Source organism: Temnothorax longispinosus, chromosome 6, assembly GCF_030848805.1.
Source record: "Temnothorax longispinosus isolate EJ_2023e chromosome 6, Tlon_JGU_v1, whole genome shotgun sequence".
Classification (NCBI taxonomy): domain Eukaryota; kingdom Metazoa; phylum Arthropoda; class Insecta; order Hymenoptera; family Formicidae; genus Temnothorax; species Temnothorax longispinosus.
The window spans coordinates 7,231,203-7,251,775 of record NC_092363.1 but is presented as its reverse complement, the minus strand read 5'-3'; the positions used below and the strand labels follow the sequence as shown (position 1 = coordinate 7,251,775).

At 42.4% G+C, this 20,573-nt stretch overlaps 2 protein-coding genes across 5 annotated transcripts; both read left to right on the top strand.

Annotated features, from left to right (window-relative positions):
- Nucleotides 1–3,006: 3,006 nt before the first annotated feature.
- LOC139814504 (uncharacterized) lies at nt 3,007–13,247 on the top strand. 3 transcript variants are annotated; one of them, XM_071780802.1, is made up of 3 exons: nt 3,007–4,124; nt 7,093–8,310; nt 8,666–13,247. In XM_071780802.1, exons 2-3 carry the CDS (start codon nt 7,131–7,133, stop codon nt 9,325–9,327), a joined length of 1,842 nt encoding a protein of 613 aa, XP_071636903.1. In that variant the 5' UTR covers nt 3,007–4,124; nt 7,093–7,130; the 3' UTR covers nt 9,328–13,247. The 3 variants fall into 3 exon arrangements, with proteins under 3 accessions (XP_071636903.1, XP_071636905.1, XP_071636904.1); XM_071780804.1 differs by having other exon boundaries at nt 3,019–4,124; nt 7,093–8,145; XM_071780803.1 differs by lacking the exon at nt 3,007–4,124 and having other exon boundaries at nt 4,131–8,310.
- Nucleotides 13,248–14,294: 1,047 nt separating this feature from the next.
- Nucleotides 14,295–20,547, top strand: LOC139814508 (uncharacterized). Of its 2 annotated transcripts, none has more exons than XM_071780809.1 (3): nt 14,295–14,925; nt 15,657–15,779; nt 16,341–20,547. In XM_071780809.1, the coding sequence occupies exons 1-3, from the start codon at nt 14,908–14,910 to the stop codon at nt 17,403–17,405; spliced, it is 1,206 nt and encodes a 401-aa protein (XP_071636910.1). In that variant the 5' UTR covers nt 14,295–14,907; the 3' UTR covers nt 17,406–20,547. The 2 variants fall into 2 exon arrangements, with proteins under 2 accessions (XP_071636910.1, XP_071636911.1); XM_071780810.1 differs by lacking the exon at nt 14,295–14,925 and adding an exon at nt 14,929–15,006.
- Nucleotides 20,548–20,573: the final 26 nt, after the last annotated feature.

The window sequence follows — 20,573 nt, the reverse complement described above, 5'->3', positions numbered from 1 at the left end:
TTTCCTCCGTTTTTAGACACACGCCCAAGATAAGGAGGAATGATGCCGCATATTTTCGGCCATTCTCGAACAGGCAACTGCATACGCGGTTTACGGCAAACAGAATTGAAAATTCGTGTGAAAGCGACGTCGAGGAGGGACGCAATCCAAGAAATTCCACGTCCGAGACTTTTATATCCGACACGCCATATGAATATTCTATGTCACAATCGTGATAGGTCCTCTTCTCTCATCGTTTCGAAATTCGCTAATATTGTATAATGTCTTTTATATTGTGATGTTTAACGCGATAAATATAATAAAGTTCCATCGTTTGAAAGAGAGAGAGAAAGGCGTAAAAAATTCTTTAAAATAAATTCTATGTTATCGTATTATGTAATAAGTTAATATTTAGAGACTGTATAATTGGTATGCGTGCTACATATGTATATTTGCAGACAGGATATTTGATAAAACGTATCTCAGTACTCAAAAATGTTTCTCCGTTTTTTAACTTATGCATATTTTAATAATGTGAGAGGCGTCTTCCGGGTTGGGCATATTCAAAGTCAGAGACAATTGAAATAGGTTCAAACTGATATATTTTAACATTGTAGGAGAGGAAAACAATTTCAGTAGGTATTGCTTAAACAGAACGTGACTTTCTTCAAACAATCTATATATCTTCGTTACTTTCTTGTTTATATAACCAACGTTATCAAGATACGTTAGGTATGTACATAGAAAAAAATATATTCTTATTTAGAGAATATCTTCAGTTTTGGCATGTAAAGCGTAAAATGAGATTATACAGCGTTAAATAATGATAAATTACTTGCATTAAAGCATTATATATAGTTCAACAAAGAAAAATATATTCTTAGTGTCCAAAAATAATTTTTATGAATGGAAAGCAAAAAATATTGGATAGAGAATAACACTTTTAAATCACTAATATTCATATTATAACGATAAAGACAATTTGATCTTATTTTAAAATTCAATATTCTCTACGTGAACACAAATAATGTTGATTCAATTTTATTATGTTACAATGAAGAAGAGGAAATCGAAAGAAGAAGATAACATCATCAAAATAATCATATTGTACTCTTTATGTGACAATTATATATTTAAATTAAATTATAATATTCTTGAAATACAAGAATATAAAATCCTTTTAAGAAAATTATAGATTCTTGCTTATATATGAAACAATGATTGCGTTGATTTGAATATATTCATCTTGATTAAAGATCAATTTTTTTTCTGCGTAGTTCTTTAAGTTAAATCTAAATGCCTTACGATAACGTCATGGGCTTTGCCCACTTTCGATATACTCCGGATTTAACGGATCGGAGATCCGTTAATTAAGACTCGTCCGGGAGAGAGGCTCGCCGCCTCTCCCCGCGCATTTCCGCGTTTCATTCGCCCTTCCTTTCTCCCAGAACTTTGCGATTTTCTCACGATACTCGAGTGGAAGCGTCATGCCATCAACCCCCGCATGGTAACGTTACCCAATTCGGGTAGGGCACGCCCGCGTGTATGCGTGCTGCGGGGTCGACCCGCGTGTTGCTACCCGCGAGGGCTACGCGCCGAAATTACACACGCATATACACGTATACGTACACCCGCACGCACCCGGCAGCGAACGGCGGGCTGCTGGCTCGTCGTGGAGTTCGGTCGTGGTCGCAATTTTCGTGAACGCACACACGGCTAGGCGTACTTCCCTCGTTTTTTTTTTCTACGATCCTCCCCTCGTTTCTTGGGGCGCGCGCGCGCTCACGCACGCATGTGGATGCGTTATATCGCTGGGTACCGTAGGGCCCTTCGTGCGGGAAGTTGACGTGGGTGTAGGAATAGGCTCCATGCATCGCGCCGTTTGTAAATACGCACGCACACGGACACGCCCGCCTGCCTATGCCGCGTGTACGCGCGCGTGATATATCCCGCAGGATATTGGCCTAGGAGCCGCGTGATTGGCCGATAGTGCGAGCATAGGCGAATAAGTGCGTGTGCTGTGCGTATACGCGTGTGGCGATGCGCCGAAACGCGCGTCACTATCACACACGCATAACTTACAAAGGCGTAAGTTTTACATATTTCGCCCGTGAATGACGGCGCGCGACGTCAGAAAAGTCAACGAGAAAGAAATTTAAATGTGAGATTCTTAGTCAAAATTGTTAGGCATCCTATTAAAATAAAACATTTTAAATAACATTTATTTTTGAAAGAAATAAAAAATAAACGCGTTTATAATAATGAACGCTCTAGTAAACAACTTTTAAACAATAGAAGTCTTTTCCTGGTAGTTAGATTCAATACAGCTAGCATAATGATTATGAGGGTGCATAAGACTGTACTTAATTACAATATCGATTTTAATGCCTTATTAGTTCTGTCATCTGGTAATTGTGCGACATGATCTTCTTTTAATCACACTAATTTTATTGGGAATGATTCTACCGTTAGCTTGGTCACAATAATGTTCTTATTATGACATTCTTCGTGTACACGATTGAATTATCCGTCGTTACGATTTATATTTGCATGCAGTGCGAGAAATAGCACGATCGCTTAGTGACAAACAAAATTACATAGACGACATGTATCTGTGCTTCTTATTTCTTCTGAAGAAACTTTCATGTGTCGAAAGTGCAGTTTAAAACTTAGAATTGAAAAAATATATGTACATATGTATTGAAAATATTGTTGATTTCTCTCCGGATTTTAGCACACGTATTAAATTAAAAGTTAAAAGTTAATCGTGTCAATTAAAGCGTCGGTGTTCTCCAAAATACGAGCAAATGTTTTCGGATATAATAAACGCACGAGCGAGAGGCAGTTCCCTAAACATCTGTTCCGCAAAAGGAACGATCCCTTTTCGTATAAGTTTGTGAAAATGGTACGGCGGAATCTCTCCCACTGCACATGTTCCACGTACACATGTCGCGTTCTCCATCTTTCTTTTTCAGGAGAACGCGTCTTGTTTCAAGTCGTTTTAAAAGCGCGTCCGAATTTTCCTACAACTTTTCCTAACTCGCGGACTTTGACCTCGGGACTCACACAAATCGCCAGAAGAAGTCAATGGCGAGTTATGACGATGAGCTTGAGAATTTGCATCGGATTTAAATTTTTCCTCGCGTTTGCGCCTACAATTTCACGGTATACCCCCGGTATACATTTTCGTCGCTCGCTTTTGCCCGCGCGGGTCCCGTGCCGTCTTGGTTAATTTACCCCTTGCGGGAAGAATTACGTTAAACTTGTGTGTACGGGGCGGGGACCCCATGGTCGCGCGTGGCCTTAGCGAAGGTTACGCCATTGGCCCTAACACGCAGAAGGAGGCGACTCATGGACGCGTATACTTCCACCGTTCCACCCCTATGACTGACGGGCTAGGCCGAGCGAAGAGTCGTACGGCCAACGGCATGGTGCAAGCGGCGTCAGTGGTCGTCGAGCGAGCAGGAAGAGAGGTTTTCTGATTCCCGGACGGGTCTCACTCGTCTCTTGGAGAACGCGCGGCATTCTCGGGTGCGAGCGCGCATGGTCCTCCACGTCGGTGCAATCGACAACGGGGGGCGGGGTGGGCGGGTTGTGCGTGAAATAAGGAGTGCGTGCCGGAGTGTGTGCGTGCCCTTTTTTTTCTCCCTCTTTCACTCGCGTCCTCCGCGCGCGGCATGTCCGCCGCACTTGTACACTTATACACATACATATAGGTAGATACGAGGCGCGCGCGAAGGGAAAGAGCGAGCGATAGAAGGGAGAAGGAGGACCGCGGGTCCCCCGTAAGCGCGTTCGATAGTTTAATACATATATATATATACGTAAGTGCACTTCGCGATACGCGCGGCTAGACGAGATTGAAAAGAGGGGAGCGGAGGGCGGAAAGAGGAGGAAGATTTTGTTGGTATCGGCGACCAACGACATTGATAACGACCGTGAGGTGGTTCCGGGCCCGTCATTCCTTGATTATCCGCGCCCTGCGTGTCCGTGAAATCATCCGGAGCACGTATACGACGTAAGAGAAGCGGAACGTCAGTCTCCGCTCTGCATCTCGCCGGCTGCGCTCGCTTTTATTAGATCGCCCCGTGTTTCGCCCGCAGTGTTTCGCCGTCGCGAGAGAGGAGAGTCCATCAAGTCCCCAAGTAAGTTCAACGCACTTTCTCCTCCTCTTTGCTTCTAACGATTCGACTCGCCGGGAGGATGGAATTAATCACAAATTCTATCTGCTTTTCGCTCGCCGGGGCGCATAGTGTGTTGGGAATATTTTAACGATTTTTTTTCTAATTTAACACACACGATTGCACAATTTATTTTAAAAAATTACATACAGATCCTTAAAACGTTTGGAGCAACAGATAAGAGAGATCGGTGATCGAAGATGTTCTTTTTATCAATATTTTATCAATTCTTTACTACCAAAATAAACGCATTCTCGCCTATCTGATTCTAACATCTCTGCATCGCTGCACTAATGCACATTTCCGCCTACGAAAAGATTTTTTTCCACTTAAAGTGACAAGTTATTGGATCGTTATAGATCAGCTGGTTTTCGTTTGTAGATCATCGCTCGCCGTTCTCTGTCGCTGACAATTTTTTCTCTTATCTCCCTTTCCCTCGCGAGCTTTTTTCGCAAGCTTAAATTTCGTTTGGCCAGTAGATCGATCAATAATTTACAGGTCGATCTAAGATGTTTTCATTCGTATAGCTCCTTGGGATCGTTAGACGCGGACGTCGTAATCGCTTCCACGTATGCAACATTTCAGTTTACGGTTTTCTTATCATCTTGTTATCGGCGTACTCGTTCCTAATTCCTACTGGGTCGACCGACTGATCAAGCTAGAAGTCGGTGAGAGCGGTTAACTCACCCTACACGAGAAATGCAAATATCGACTGGCTTTTCCCCCTCGCGACGCGATCTCACCCCAGCCACGAAACATCGATCGTTTCATTTTTTTTTCTCATTATCTCAATCATTTACGAGGGTAAAAATAGGTAGCGGAAAAGTGACAGACCTCTGCGATAGGATAAATCTAAAATGACGAACCCAGAGGGAGAAAATAAAATAAATAAATAAATATTCTTTGAGTTGTATATTTGCATGTATATTGTATCAAAAAGTAAATTACGCAGGTATATCTGGAGATGAATAGTGTACAAATAAAGCCAATAAAAGAAATCAAGAGAAACTCGTGTATCAATCCTTGCGAGCGAAGCTCGGCGAAACCCTGCATTAAGAAACGTCACTTTTTCGTCACTTATATAAAAAATCTGCTCGAAGTAGAAAAAAATCATGTAATTTTAGAGATTTTCGAATGCGCGCTGCGTTTGCCGAAATTTACAGAATCTTTTGAAAGTGTTTACGAACAATCGGCAGTAAGACCGACGCGGGATATGAAATATTATTCATAAAGATATCAGCAGAGCCATAGTTACTTTGTAACCCAGCAACTCAGTTCTTTTATCTTAAATATATAAAAAGAAGGCTTACGGAGAAATAACGGTTGGGTTTATTTTTTTCATCACTTTCACGCTGACTCTTTGCCTTGAAACTTTTATGGCCATGCGCTATGCTGTAAACGGCCAACGGTAAGGGTTAAGGAAATTTCCAAATACAGCTCGACAATGGCTCAACCATTTTTATGTTTCGCGTATACGAAAATGACAATCAAATTTCAGGAATCGGCAAAAGTTGCCGATTATTAAGAACTGCATTTATTGCAGATGTAAAGCGGATGTAACGCGTTACAATTTCATCCGCGTAGGGCAATTTTACTGACAATAAGCTCGGGTGTGATGTTGTAATACAGTATTAACGCATTAAAACATTAGCGTAGTATTGTTATATATACTACTAGTTGTTTCAGTAACCATGCACGATTCTAAAGCGACTGTGATTTTATTTTTATAATATTTTTTATTATTATAGTAGGCTTTCTACATATAGGTTTGATATAACACGAAATAATTATACTTTGTTGGGAAAACTTTTACAATTACTTACATTTGAATATTTCTGTTGAATACAATAGAATGCTCTTTCGACACACAATGTAAATATTTTGCGACGTCTCGCCAGTCTTATCGTATCTTTATTATCGTGGTCATTTTCTAGTTCGTATTTGTACAGACTTTTTCTAATCGCTTTCGGACCTTAAGATACCTAATCTTTTGCCACGCGAGTTTCGAAAACAGCGTCGGGACTACTCGGGGACTGATCTATTTGGATTGACTAAGGTAGATCAGCAAGAGGAATGTTATGCAGGAGAAAACAGAAATATTTTTACCGCAGGCGTGTCTATTAATGGCCAAGCATTATTATTCGTAGAATGAATCATTCGGAACGTGACCGTCCTGAAATGCAATTGATGCAGATCCATTTCCATTTCGTAACCTTGTCTAAAACCTTGTGGAGAGATGTTTCGTCTAATATAGATTATTATGAATCTCTAGATAATATTAGACATTATATGTATAAGAACGAAATATGCACAAACGTGTATTTTTTTATATAGCTATTTCATAGATCCTTTCAAACTTGGATTATGTTAAAAACAAAAGAAAAATTCACTTTAATTTGCAAATATCATTAATATAGTCAAGGTAACAAAATTATACGATCGTGTCGTAAATTTCTCGAAAAACGCGGAATTGTTCTTTTGTGAAAGTTTTGTAAATTTTTATACAATTTTTCCCAATTTTCGACATTATTTCTATTCGCACAAGGTCGACGCTGAAATCGTCTCAGTTTTAATCGCTTCTATCTGATAATGCCGTCAATTCGATATCGATACGAATGGCATTTTCGTTGTTTCAATTCCCATTGCCGGAGAGAGAAGAAGCGTCGCGTGCAAATGACGAGCTAAATGCATCTGTGAACTTTGATCCCTAGCACGAGAGTCCTTATCGCTAGATAAATTCGGATACTTTTATTTTCCGACCATTTTTGGATATTTCCTATATGAATCATAACGCCACAGGCAGGAAACTCACTCTGGCATCAGGGTGGGGAGAATTCGCGTGGCAAACAGGATCTCTGTCTTGTCCCTCGACAGAGATGGTCGAACTGCAGTCGAGAGCGTGTCTTTGAACAGGAGTGTGCGTTTGCCGCAGGTCCCCAAACGCAGATAGACAAAATCATCCCGGACATCATGACTACCTCTCAACAGTACTGCCTACGATGGAACAATCATCGCTCGAACCTGCTGTCCGTCTTCGAGCAACTGCTGCACAACGAGGCGTTCACCGATGTCACCATCGCCGCGGAAAGCGGTAGGACGGTCAAGTGCCATAAGATCGTGCTGGCCGCGTGCTCGACGTACTTCCAGAATCTGTTCCACGGCCTGCAGGACCAGCATCCGATAATAATTCTCAAGGACGCTGGGTTTCCGGAGATACAGGCGATACTGGAGTACATGTATCGCGGCGAGGTGAACGTCGCTCAGAATCAGCTACCCGATCTGCTCAAGATCGCGCAGGTGCTGAAGGTGAAGGGCCTGGTGGAGGAGCACGGCAGCCAGAGCAACACGGCGCGCGACCTTCGCCGCGAGGATACGTCGATGGAGCCGTCGATATCGCCGCCGCCGGCTATCAGCACGAGCACCGGCGGTGGTAGCGGCGGCAGCCACTCGTCACCGCCGCACTCCACCGGCGGCTACTCCGGCCTTTACGGAAAATCCGCGGTCTCGCTCGACCGCGTTCAAAGTCATCCCCTCGCTGGCTCGTTGCCGATTACGTGGCCGCTTCCGTTGCACTCCGCGGGCGCGGGTCATCAGCTCCCGACGTCGCTCTCCTCCTCCGTCCTCGTTGGCGGCCCCGGCGCCGGCGGGTACGACAACGGTATCGAGACCTCGCCGCTCAAACGCCGGAAGCCGATGCAGCCGTCGTCAGCCCTGCTGATGAACCACGACACGCCGATCTTGCGCACGGTCCTCGGCCAGGCTCACGTTGACAGTTCGCAGACGATGCCGCTGCTGCAGCCGGACAGCCACGAGTCGGTGCACTATCGCAACGCGAGCAGCAACGGGTCCGCGAACGACAGCGACAATCGCCGCAGCAACGACCTGTCCCACGGCGAGGCCGTCCACGCCGACGTTTCCTACATGGACGAGGATGAGAGACAACCGTCCCCGCAGTCGTACGGCGGGGATACCGCGAGAAATACAGGTAGCGATAGCACGTCAAATATATCGGGGATCGCAGATACGGATTTTTTTAAGTTATACACTGTATATTCCCAATATCTACGAAGTATAACGCCATTTACGTCGTGCGAACAAAACTCAGAGGCAGACGATAGCGTTAGAAGAACTACTAACGTGAATACTGAAGGTAAACGAAGTATTTATAGTTTAATAATCACACGAAAATAAAAAATTATTTTTTTTTATTAATAATATATAATATCATTATGTTATTTTATATATCATAATTATATTATATAACATTAATAAGATTATTATAACACGTGTAATATGTTTTTACTATAAAATTCGCAGCGGAGAATAATGTCGCGATTCAGGATATTAAGCTAGCTTGTATTCCCAAATTATAAAAGTTCCATCTGTTTTTAGCTACACCGAACATATCCAATTTTTGTACTTTAGTATTATAATGATATTAGAATTTTGCATACCTCGATAAATTTTAGATATCGTAACGACTACATTTTACCGATTTATCGTAGCTGCTCCGGACTGCGTGCCGCAAAAACCAGAGTGGAAACGCTATAAGCAGTACACCCGAGAAGACATCCTGTCGGCGATCGAGGCGGTGAAGACGGGGATGAGCGCCGTCGCGGCGGCGCGGAGATACGGGGTGCCATCGCGTACGCTTTACGACAAGGTGAAAAAGCTCGGCATCCCGACGTCGCGGCCGTTCAGGCGCTCGACGAGCAACGGTGGTAGCACGGCCTGCTTCCCGTACGGGATCGGTGCCAATGCGAACGGCGCTTTGTACGACAACAATCGCGGCGGTGTTAATGCCCTGTCCGAGAACGAGAACGAGAGCGGCAGCAGTAACATCAACGTCATCGAGAGTTTGGCCGGCACCAGTGCCGCCGCAGTTTTTGAGACCACCTATGCGAAGGCAACGAAGGACACGTCGCAGGACCGCGACTCAATGTCAGACTCGATGACCCGTTGCAGCGCGAGTCCGGTGATACGCTGCTCTAAGCAGAAGCAGCAACAGCAGCAACAGCAGGACCTGGATGATCAAGTAGAAGATCTGTCGGTGAGTCGCAAATCCGACGTTCCGGTGATAATACCGCCGTCCACTACATCGGTCGCGATTAAAGACGAGGCGCAGGAAGCAGGGCTTGATAGTAACGACTGCTGCGACTACAGCTAACTTTTGCGGCCCAGAAACGAGAGTAATAAGATACGAGTAGTTCGGTTGCTTTTCAAAATTAAAAAATTGTCTCGCTTTAGATATTTTGCCTTTTTTTTCTCCATACACTGAACTTCGTAAAGTTATGGTATACGAGAAAGTCAATTAGGCATTTCAAAATAGCCATTTTTACATGGTTCTCATTAATTTTCTTAATTTCTGTTTCTCCAACAAACTGCGATAAATTTATTTTTATGTTGAGCTCCTCATTACTCGCATCTTATCACTCTATCCGTCGTATATAGTTGCAGAAGAATTTTTCTCTCGTATTTCTTTACCGAATGTGTATTTTCATCCCAGATAGAGTCGAAAACAGATTTTGTAGAGTATCTGTCACAAATTCGATCGGCAGACCATATGCGGACAATATTGGCGGAATTTGGATGTGATTAGCAGATCGCGACTGTAGAGAAACCGAGCAGTATCTACCATTTCATTATCATAATCATTTAATTATTAAATAAAGTTATTAATCATAATCATTCAAATGATGTATTTTATTATATGAATTCAACGAAATGACACAGATTCTGCCCGGTTTCTTCTGGCAGATTATTGCCGTCAGATTCTGTCAGCGCAAGTTCCATTGCGGCAGAACACGAGATTAACGCGGACGTAATTGACAATCTACTTATATTTTACTCGAATCTGCTGGTAAACAGATTGCTAGCCTACTGATAACGCTTTGCTGGGATGTTTTATCTTAGTTCTTCGGATATGCATTTTGATACAGCAGGCGAACGTAAATGTATTTATTCCTGTTTTAGCTTGTTCGCAAATAAGATCTAACTAATCATAATGCGCATGATCAATTAAAAAAAAGTAAAGTACTAAAGTAACGATAAAGCTGTTAATTATTGCAAATTTATTGATTCGTTGTTCGTGATTCGCGATTCGCGCATAGTTTAGTGCTAGCCTATAAGGTATATTCGCCTGAAACTCTTTAAAATTTACGGTTTAAAGCAATGGTTTGCACAAAAGAACGTGTCGCCAGCCAATGTTCACTTTGGAGTTTTCAACACGAACGACGATGAGAAAGAAAAATATGTAAAAAGACATAAAATAAGAAAAAACAGATTTTAAAAAATATGTCGAAACTTCGTTCGAAAATATCTGTAAAATTATTAGGTAAGATAAATACATCTGTAATTGGTATTATACCGCGCAACATTTAGGAATTTCTTTTGTCTTGCGACATATTCGTTTGTGCGGCAACACTTGTGTAATAGCATTAAAGCTTTAACAAATTGACAGCGAAATAATACGAAGTCCATGAACGAAATCTGACGCTATGTATACAAGGTGTCCTCTTCTCTATTCGCTATCGCGTGACGAGATGAGAATCATTCAATAGCGGGATATTTTATTAATGACAACGTGCCAGCAATAAATGCAAGCAATGGAAATACTTTCTATGATGATAGATCTCGGTTTGCCACTTGCATATTTGCTGACCCATCATTTCATTCGCGAACCTCGTATTATTTCGTATTATTTATCATTTAATAATCATAGACGTCGGTCGCTGTTAATTTGTTAGCAATTGTAAGTACTTCGTTGTATTTGATCGTTACTGACCACAGTTCCGGGATACGATTGCAATATTGCTCAAGCATATCAGCAGTAATGATAATAACGAAATACCTCATGTAAACTACGTGTTCATTAATGTAAGACTGATAAAATGCAGATTTGATATCTATATACCTATATACATGCCGATTATCGAAATACTCAAACCTATCGAGGCAAAGTATCGAGGATATTTCAATTTGCAATCAAACGAACAGACAGGTTTTCTGTATTCTAAGAGGCAGATTATTTATAGATTTATTACTTACAATACCGAAAATGTTGAAGAGTGCAAAAGTTAAATTTTACCTTTTTACCTTTTTACCTAGCGGTTTTCGAGATGCAAGATATAAATAATTATTAATTTGCAATTGTGTAGCACGTTTCATTCAAACTCGAATATGCTAAAAAAAAACGCGAATGGAGAACGGACGAACAGCTAGGGTTAATGCTTGATAATTTCTCGTCGATACTTTGTCTCCCTAAACGCAGACCAAAGCTACTTCCAGCAATACTACCTCAATATATATGTAAGTCATTCCATACTTATCACAATAGAATTTTTATAGCGTGAGAAGAGATATTTACAGAATGTATATGAAATAATGCATGATAATGCAGTACCTGCCAGCCATGTGATCAAATGCACCACTATTTTATAACATAGATCCAAAATGTCGAAGATCTTCGAAGTTAAATTGCCACCGTTAATGTATTACGTAAGGCAACTTGAAGCTCTATTATATTATGTTTTATTTTATTTAAGAATGCGTATATTACTTTATAGTCATTGTTATCGATACGCATTATTATTATTTTTTTTTATACCGATTACAGAGTGCACTATAAGTACAATAGTACAAGCAGCAAGTAAAAATACGTTATTGTTAAGCTTTAATAAATTCTACTTCGATTGCGTGTGGTATACCGCGCATTAATTAGATATTCGTCGAGCGATACGAAAATGTAAGCGGTATATCCAAAAGTATACGCAAGTATATATCTTATTTCGGTGACTTTTCGCATAGAAGAGACTTCGTATAGATTAACTACGTTAATCGCAAGCTATTCCTCTCTCTCTCTTTTATATTATATGTTTTGACCTCTTTTTCCGTCTCTCTCATTTAACGTACGTTACATGCTCTACCGAAATATCTATCGGTTTGCAGATCAAACTTGCGACAGCTTGTATAGACGCGGAAGATGTAGGGTAATTAAGGAAATTTATACACGTATCGATATTCGTACGTATGGATACGACGTACGTTGTTTTTTTTTTTAAAGAGCCGATTAGTTTTATCAGAGTATATTGCGCAGCGTTGATGCGAGGAGAGTACATTTTATATATAATCGGCGTATCTAATTTTAACCCACGTGTGTCTTGCGGAGCATATTTCGAAGCACCGACGCGCCTGTAACGCGCATCCCTTAAACATGGTAACACGCATTGTGAGGGTTCTTTTCCACTACGTGCCTTCATTCGTTGATTAATTATTACGACGTGAGCGCGACGCGTTAACTATTAGCGTTGAACGAGCGAAACAGGACCGACATGAACCTTACAATTAATTAAAATGCCACTTTCGGTCTTGGTAGCCTAACGATAACACTTCTCTGCGAATTTTGTATACCTTTTCCGACTGCGCGCCGATTTGTCAGTCTTTTAAGACACAGCTCTTTGTTTTTTTTACCGTTCCAACTTTACTCTGTTCCAACAAAAAGCTGTGTTTTAAAAAGGACCGACAAGTTGGGGCGCAGTCTACTAAAAACTTCCTGAGAAAGAGTATACAAAAATTCACAGAATACTATTATTAGGCTATCAAATCTAGCCCGCGACCGAAAATAACATTTTTTTTTTTCAAGTTAATTATGTTAGCATTGATTTTGTACTGTTTGTCGTCAGCCATGCCATCGCCACGTTTTGTGAAACAATTCAGCGAAAATTACAATTATTATACTTTACCGTGACGTTTGATCTTTCCACTGTCCGTTTACCCGTACAATTGTAAATAGTCACGAGCGGACGACGCCACCTTTAACAACTAGCGATGTAAGACTGATTGTAAGACTGATTTTTTTTTACTATGTTGACTCACACGCACACGCACAATGCGCGCCCACGTATATATAATATGCGCGTATATATATATATTATATATATATATATATATCTGAAAAAAAAAACATTTATTTGTGCATATAATATAATATATATATAATATATATTATATATTTACACACTTGCTGCCACGAAATGTATGTTATCAATAATTGTGCAAGTTTGTTACGAAATAAACCATATAATCTTATACCCCGTTGTCGCTTATTAATCAGTGCCGTTAATTAAGTTTACCTTGATTAGAGCGTACATACATGCGTGGGTATGTCGAGTTTAGTGATCCGCAGCGTGCCCCGCGATACCGATCGTTTCGTATCACGTATACGTGTATACGTGTGTGTGTATTGCTGTACATGCGAGGATGTGTGTACATCCTCACGTGTGTGTATATGTGCACACGCGCGCGCGCAATGGCGGATCGAGGCATTTCGAAGTCCTACGGTCATATATAGCGTAATGCGATAATTCTTCTACAGGGTGTCGCGTAAAACTTCCTTTTTAGTTGTATCCTGCGGCTGACAATGGAGGAAGCGGAACCAGAAAAAAAAGGTAAATTGTTTAATGACGTTGAACTATCTGTGACGTCACTGTTTCTCGCAGATACCTCCGCAAAGCGCAATTTATAAGCGTGCACCTACATATCTACTTTTTTTCAAGCGCTTATACATTTCTTATGTATTGTCTTTAAAAAGACCGATATAAGAGGAAACTAAAATTCTCAATTAAATAATAAAAGCCCTGATGATAAAATTCGTCAATTCAAATAGCGTGGGAGAGAAATCAAATAACTGGAAACGAAATCGCGGTGATTAATTTGGAATTAATTCAGTAAGTAAACAAGAACGTACACGAACGATCGGAAAACTAATTTCGCGGAATTAGGAGCGAGGGGGAAACACGGAGAACGGCGCGAGGTGCGAGCTTTAATCGAATCTTCCGAAAAGCATCAGGTGCGTCGAGTAAGCCCTAAACGACTCGCGTGTGGCACTCTCGCGGCACAGTTTTCGGGTTCCCGGCAGGGATTACGCGGGGTTACCCTGGCGCAAGAGGGAATGGGGGAGAGAGAAACGGGGAAGACGGGAGGGAAAAGGATAGATGAGACAGGGAGAAACACAGTTACCTCCCGCTAATAAGCCTCATTCCCTCGATACGCGCGCGGGGAGAATAATTATGGGGCTTGCGCAGTGCGCTCGAGTCTTCGGACGGCGCGGCGGCAGGGAGTTCGGGAAAGCGGGTGGCAGGACGAGGGGAGCCCCGAGGTTGCCGAGAGGGTGACCGAGGAGAAATAAAGCTCCGAGCCCAGCCGGCGAACGCGGCCGCGCGCGCGGATGCTGAAATCTCGCTCCGCCCGCTCGTCGTCTTCGCCGCCGTCCTCCACGTCGTCGTCTACGTCCTCGTCATCGCGGTGTGGTGCCGCATCTCGCGCGTCGTGCGGCCGTCGTGGAACGTTTCCGCGTGAGAAAGAGAACGGAGAGGAGGGCAAATCGAACGCGGAGATTCGCGCGCGGGCAGATACGCACGCGTGAGTGCGTGCGTTCGTGCGTGCGTGGGGTGCGTGAGTGCGCGAGAGGGTGCGTGCGTGGGTTCTCGCGGGTGGGCACTCCACGGGGGTGGAAGAGGAAAAGAAACCCCGGCGGCCGCTGGTGCGTTGTGCGCTACGCGTCGTGCGACACTCTCCGTCGGCGATGGCCTCGTTTCACCCCTAGCCATATATATACCTATATATATATATATATATATTATATATCTATATATATACACACACACATACACATCCTCGCCCACATCGCCTCGCGTGACGTTCTTACCCCGGATATGCCGAGGCATGCGCCGTAAAAATCCCGGGATTGATGTATCGCAGGACGCAGGTACGCAGCCCGGCATGCGGCGGCGGTCGCGGTGCATACGCACCGCGCGTCTCATGCGTTTGCATGCGTTCGCGCCGTCCGGTATGCCTCGCGATCGGTTCGCGATCTGACGCTAGCGTGATACTCGGGTAGATTAATGCAGTTGGGTTGGTGCGAGAGGACACGGTCTCGTCGTATTTTTATTCGGGCTGTGGTGTTGGATCGAAGAATTCGGAAAGCCGGAAGGGGAGATTGAAAAATTGATCTCTAAATGAAGCGAAGGAATTAATACATCGAAATTTATTGACACAATTTTGCTTCAATTTTGCTCCAAATTTCGTTGTACACTTGATAAACACGCACCAACCCAATGACCGACGTGTCACGCAGTCCTAATTAAGTTAACTACGAAAAATATAGCTATTTTTTAATTAACGATTATGATGTCAAGAATTTAAAATTTTCTACTAAAAAATAAGTGAATTTTTTTCTTATTTCGTACAAGATTTTTTCTGTTTTTTTTCCCCCCTCGCTGTTATTATATAGTAAAGTCATTTTGCACGTTATCTATCGTTGCAGTTTTGATTTATCCCTTTTGTCTATTCTTGAGATTTTTTCCCCTATTTTCTCGGGGAGATGTGTGAATCTATCGGATTTAAAGTTAAGACGGTATACACCTGCGATGTGTGCTCGACATATGAATAAATATACAGGATTCTTCACGTACCTCATATAACTGTTCAACTTCCCAGATCTGCATTTACTACCTGCTATGCATAGCAGCAGTGGACTTGACGTATACCTCCGACTTGGAGATCACTACGACGAGAAGCCGGGACTGTCCACCAGAATGCATTTGCCTTTCTCCGAAACAGGTATCTTAATTTCGTAAGAATATACGGTTTTTCTTATTATAACTATCTATAATCGTTTAGGAAAAGAGAGAGGAGGGAAGAAAGTGTAAGCGGCATATTCGTCGTTTCTCGGAAATTCTCGGAAAAGAGGTCGCGGTCTTTAAATGAAACGTTCGAGGTCTCCGAACCCGGAAACGAAATCCCCGCGATAAGCCAAAATGGCACATTTCGTACATTATTAAATATTAAAGAATGAAATTGAAACCAATATCTCTAAATAACATTTTATCTTAATTACCATATGTGTGTCGAAATTTATTATTTTAACACAAAATGGTATTATTTTAATTCTAAATTAACGACATACGGAGTAGAAATAGTGGCGACCTATAGGAATAATTAAAAACGATTCAAACTGAGTATAATTTGGCATTAGAAATTTAATAGTGTATACGATTTAAGATTTTATTATACCTAACTTTTATCGCAAATGTCAGAATGGACAGTAATTAAACGACTTCCATGTCCGGTTATCGTCTTTGTGCGCTCTCTCTCTCTGAGAAATAAAACGTTCCGTTACAGGTACTCTGCAATACAGGCGGCCTCGAGGACATCCCGACGCAGCACCTGCCGGAGACCGTGGAGGAGCTGTCGCTGACGAAGAACAACTTCCCGGTGATAAAGGGCGACGCGTTCGCCGGTCTCCGGGTCCTACGTAAGCTCACCCTCGACGGCAACAACATCTCCTCCATCCGGCCGTTCGCGTTTCGCGGCCTGAACCGACTCCGCGAGCTCTCGATCCAGCACACCCCACTGCCGTGCATCGAGAAGTTCTCGTTCGCCGCGCTGCAGAACGTCTCGGTGCTGCTGCTGGCGAACAACAAGATCCGCTACGTCGAGGGCTACTCGTTCGCCGGCACGTCGAACGTGAACGTGATCCTGCTGAGCAACAATCCGCTGCTGACGATCCGCAGCCACGCGTTCGCCGGCCTCACCAACGTCAACAATCTCATCTTCCCGTCCGGCATCCGCACGATCGAGCAGGACGCCTTCGACGGCCTCCAGCACGTCGGCCAGCTCAAGCTCAGCTACATGGACCTGTCCGGGCTGCAGGCCTACACCTTCCGCGGCCTCTCGCACGTGCACTCGATCTACATCCAGGAGAGCGACCTCGGCGTGGTGCAGAGAAACGCGTTCGCCGGCCTCGCGCACGTCGGCCGCCTCAACGTGCTCAACAACAAGGTCGATCTGATCGAGCGTCTCCACCTGCGCCACGAGAACTACATCGAGGTCCTGCGCTTTCACGGCAATCACGTGCTGGAGGCGCCGCGTCACGCCAGGGACGTCGTCCTCGAGGTGGCCACGGTCAGCGCGATCGATAATCACTTCCCATGCGACTGCCAGGCGCACAACGTCCTCGAGAGCGACTTCGCCCGCGGCGACAGCGTCGAGTTCCAGCGCCGTAACTACTGCATCTCGCCGTTCGAGTACAACGGCAAGCCCATGAACGTCGTCGACTTCGACCTGGTCGCGCGATGCCACGACAACGTGATCCAGGACAACCTGGGCTCGGGCGTCGTCGGGGTGTCCCGGCTCTCGGCGCTGCTGCTGTTCGTCTTCCTGTTCTCGACAAACCTGTTCCGATGAGCCTCTATACTTCCAGCCCCTTCCGATTCTTCGACGATCGTTTCCGCGCTTCTGCTCCTATATAGATTCTCCGAGGCGACGCAACGGCGAGAAAACGACCGTACGTTCACGTGCGAGCTTACCGCTGTATACGGCTTTCTATCGAGAGGTCTTTCTTCTTCGCCATCTTCCCCCCCGCCTGCAGCGGAGTCTACGTAGTTCTCGGTAAAGTTGACGAAGCGAGAAGACGTCGCGTACGAATTACACATTATCACCGTAGAGTATCGTATCGATCTTCTATATGACTTTGCACGAAAGGAATTCGTATTAGAAAGAAAGAAGAATAATCTCTCGCGATTCGGAGTAGTGGTCGATGAAAGGCAAGCCGCAAACTTTAACTAGGTCCACGAAGTTATAATCAGCAGACGGATTTCGCGATTCGCGATACGCAAGGCGTAAATTTACTCATCAAAACAGTAGAAATCTAATTTTGGATTTCCGGCTTATTATAGTATATTCTTTGGAATTTTAAAAGAACTTCTTCCACTATTTTTTCCAGCTTAATCGTCATTCTAAGTCTCGAAAATGTTAAGGATAAAATAATACACGAGCTGTAATTCAGTTTCGATAAATGGTATCAATATTTCATCGCGAAAAAATCCCATCCAGAGAGGATTAATTAGAGGAGCTTTTTACAGATTGTTGCATGATGTAATTTCCCGTCGTTAATCAAGAAGAATATCACCACCGAAGGGACATATATAGACACAGAATTACAAAAAAAAAGATAGCAATAAAAGAGCTCCTGTCCCCGTAACAATTGTATGCAATGTTATTCTTGATAATTATCGGAGACCGAGATGTATGGACGTAACGAGAGATTTATTCACGCGAGACACCATTGTTACGGTCGTACGAGTGGAAAAAGGACGTGGCTGTAGTCATTAATGCCAAATGGATACATATCCTCTCGGACATATGCAAGTGAACGAACGTGATCTCACATATCGAGAACATCATTTATCTAACGTCGGAAATATAATTTCTTTATTCTTTATTCTTGGTAGAATGTTTAAGACGCGATCGAGATATAATTCAATAGAATATTCATCTGTCGTATCTGAAACGCTGATATGTGAGTTCCTATTATTTATGACATAAGAAAATTTTGTACTGCGTTTACACAATTTTGTACCGTTTGTACTGTCGCATACGTTTAATTAATGCGATAAGTTATATATTTTCTTTTTAATTATCCTCCGTTCTGTGCCGATACGCGTTTGACGTTAAATGTGGTCTCATCTTACGGCGGCGAACACGTGATCTCTTCATCAAAGCTCAGAAATGCGCATTCAGCGCTCATACATGTAACAATAACGCGGGCCTATGTGCATTCCTCTCGCATTCTTTTCGCAATCAATCGAGACGAGCGAATTCCGCGAATTCGCGATCGTCGATCGCGGAATGATATGGCGTCATGAGAGACAGAACGTTATACGAGCTTTAACTGACCGGCATACTCTGGACCAGCATTGTCGTATTTACTTTGAGGCTTCAAATTTTGCGTGGCTACGTAAAAGATACGTTTTTAGGAACATTGAAACAAAATAAGACAAGCGAAAGTATACTTAATGGAATTTTGTTCGCTGAGCGAAGGATCTCATCTAAATCGATTTTTTTTTGTTACACGCACATACATGATTATCGCAATTTAAATATTAGTTACTAACAAAATTTCGCATTATGACATATCTTGACATAAAGATATAATATTAAAAAGCTAGATATATATATACATATATATATAATTTTGGAGAAGCTTATCTCTAAATAGGTCCACCACAAATCTTACTTCCGGGTCCAGGAATCCGAGCTATGCGCCTGTACGTTCACACCTGCTTTACGATCCCATTAGTATAGGCCGAGGGATCATTTAAATAATTCGGAAATGATGAAAGTATCTAGCGATTAAGTACACACGTTTAATTGCATTTTGATGCGCAAGATCATCGGAGAGGGGTCGGAATTCCTGCACGGAATCACGCGGTTTAAAAGAGATCAGGCGAAGATCCATCGTGGGAAATCAATTTTTTATCTTTTATCGGGAGATCGGATATCAATTATAAAATAACTTCAAAGTTAATCCGCTTGTAGGCTTAAAAAAATAAAATAATATCCAATTTCGAATAACAAAAGGAGGGGGGGAGGGGAGATTATTTACTAAATAAATTAGTTTTGAAATTTTTCGATTGTTTCGATTTTGTTTTGACGCGTACTTTCGTCAGGACCTCTTAATCCGTGTATCTTTAGGAATGCAACGTATTTCGAGACGGAAGTGGATAACAGTGTATTACACATGCTCAACACTTTAGACGAATAATTATAATTACAAATCTTTTTTTTTTTCATACACCTGTGTATGCGTATAAAAGTCAATAGCAATGTCAGCGAAGCGAGGATTTCCATTAAGTTGGAATTCTTCTTCCGTAACATCTCGTCAGCGTTATCTTAGAAAATCGCTTATCGTTCCACACATTAGAAACCGCATGCGAAAATTTGCTTTCATCGAAGCCGGCAAAACTGATGCATCATTAATTGGACGAGGCGTTGACTCCCTAAAAAGTCACGATATAAATGCTTTCGAGTTACATTTGATACCGCGAAACAGTCGTATACACAGTTTGTATAAAAATGTTTACTGTGCCAACGTTTTGCATTTACTTGATATTATAAGTCAGGTAAATAATTAAGAGTACGGAGGAAAAAGAAAGAAAGTATCGAGTAGGAAATTTTAAACGATATATATACCACAGAACATTTTGTTCTTCACATAATAGAGTTCGTGAAAAAAGAAAATACTGCTTCATAGATAAAAGTACATTGGCGTCCAAAGGCTATATATGAAATGAATCAGAGTTATGAGGTAATGCTATATTATGCTTACAATTTAAAAAAAAAAATAAAAAAAACACTATATAAAGCGTGTTTCGCTGCCATTCGTAATGGAAGATTTGCTTGGCCTTCGGTCAGCATAATAACCGAGGACCAACCTAGCTTATATTTTTTACCAATGTTTGAAATAGCGTTTAATAGACACGATTGAAATCTGTAATCTTTCATTGTAGTTAGAATGTCCCGTCATATAATAAATGGAATAAAACAATATACAGACTCATATGACCTCTACAA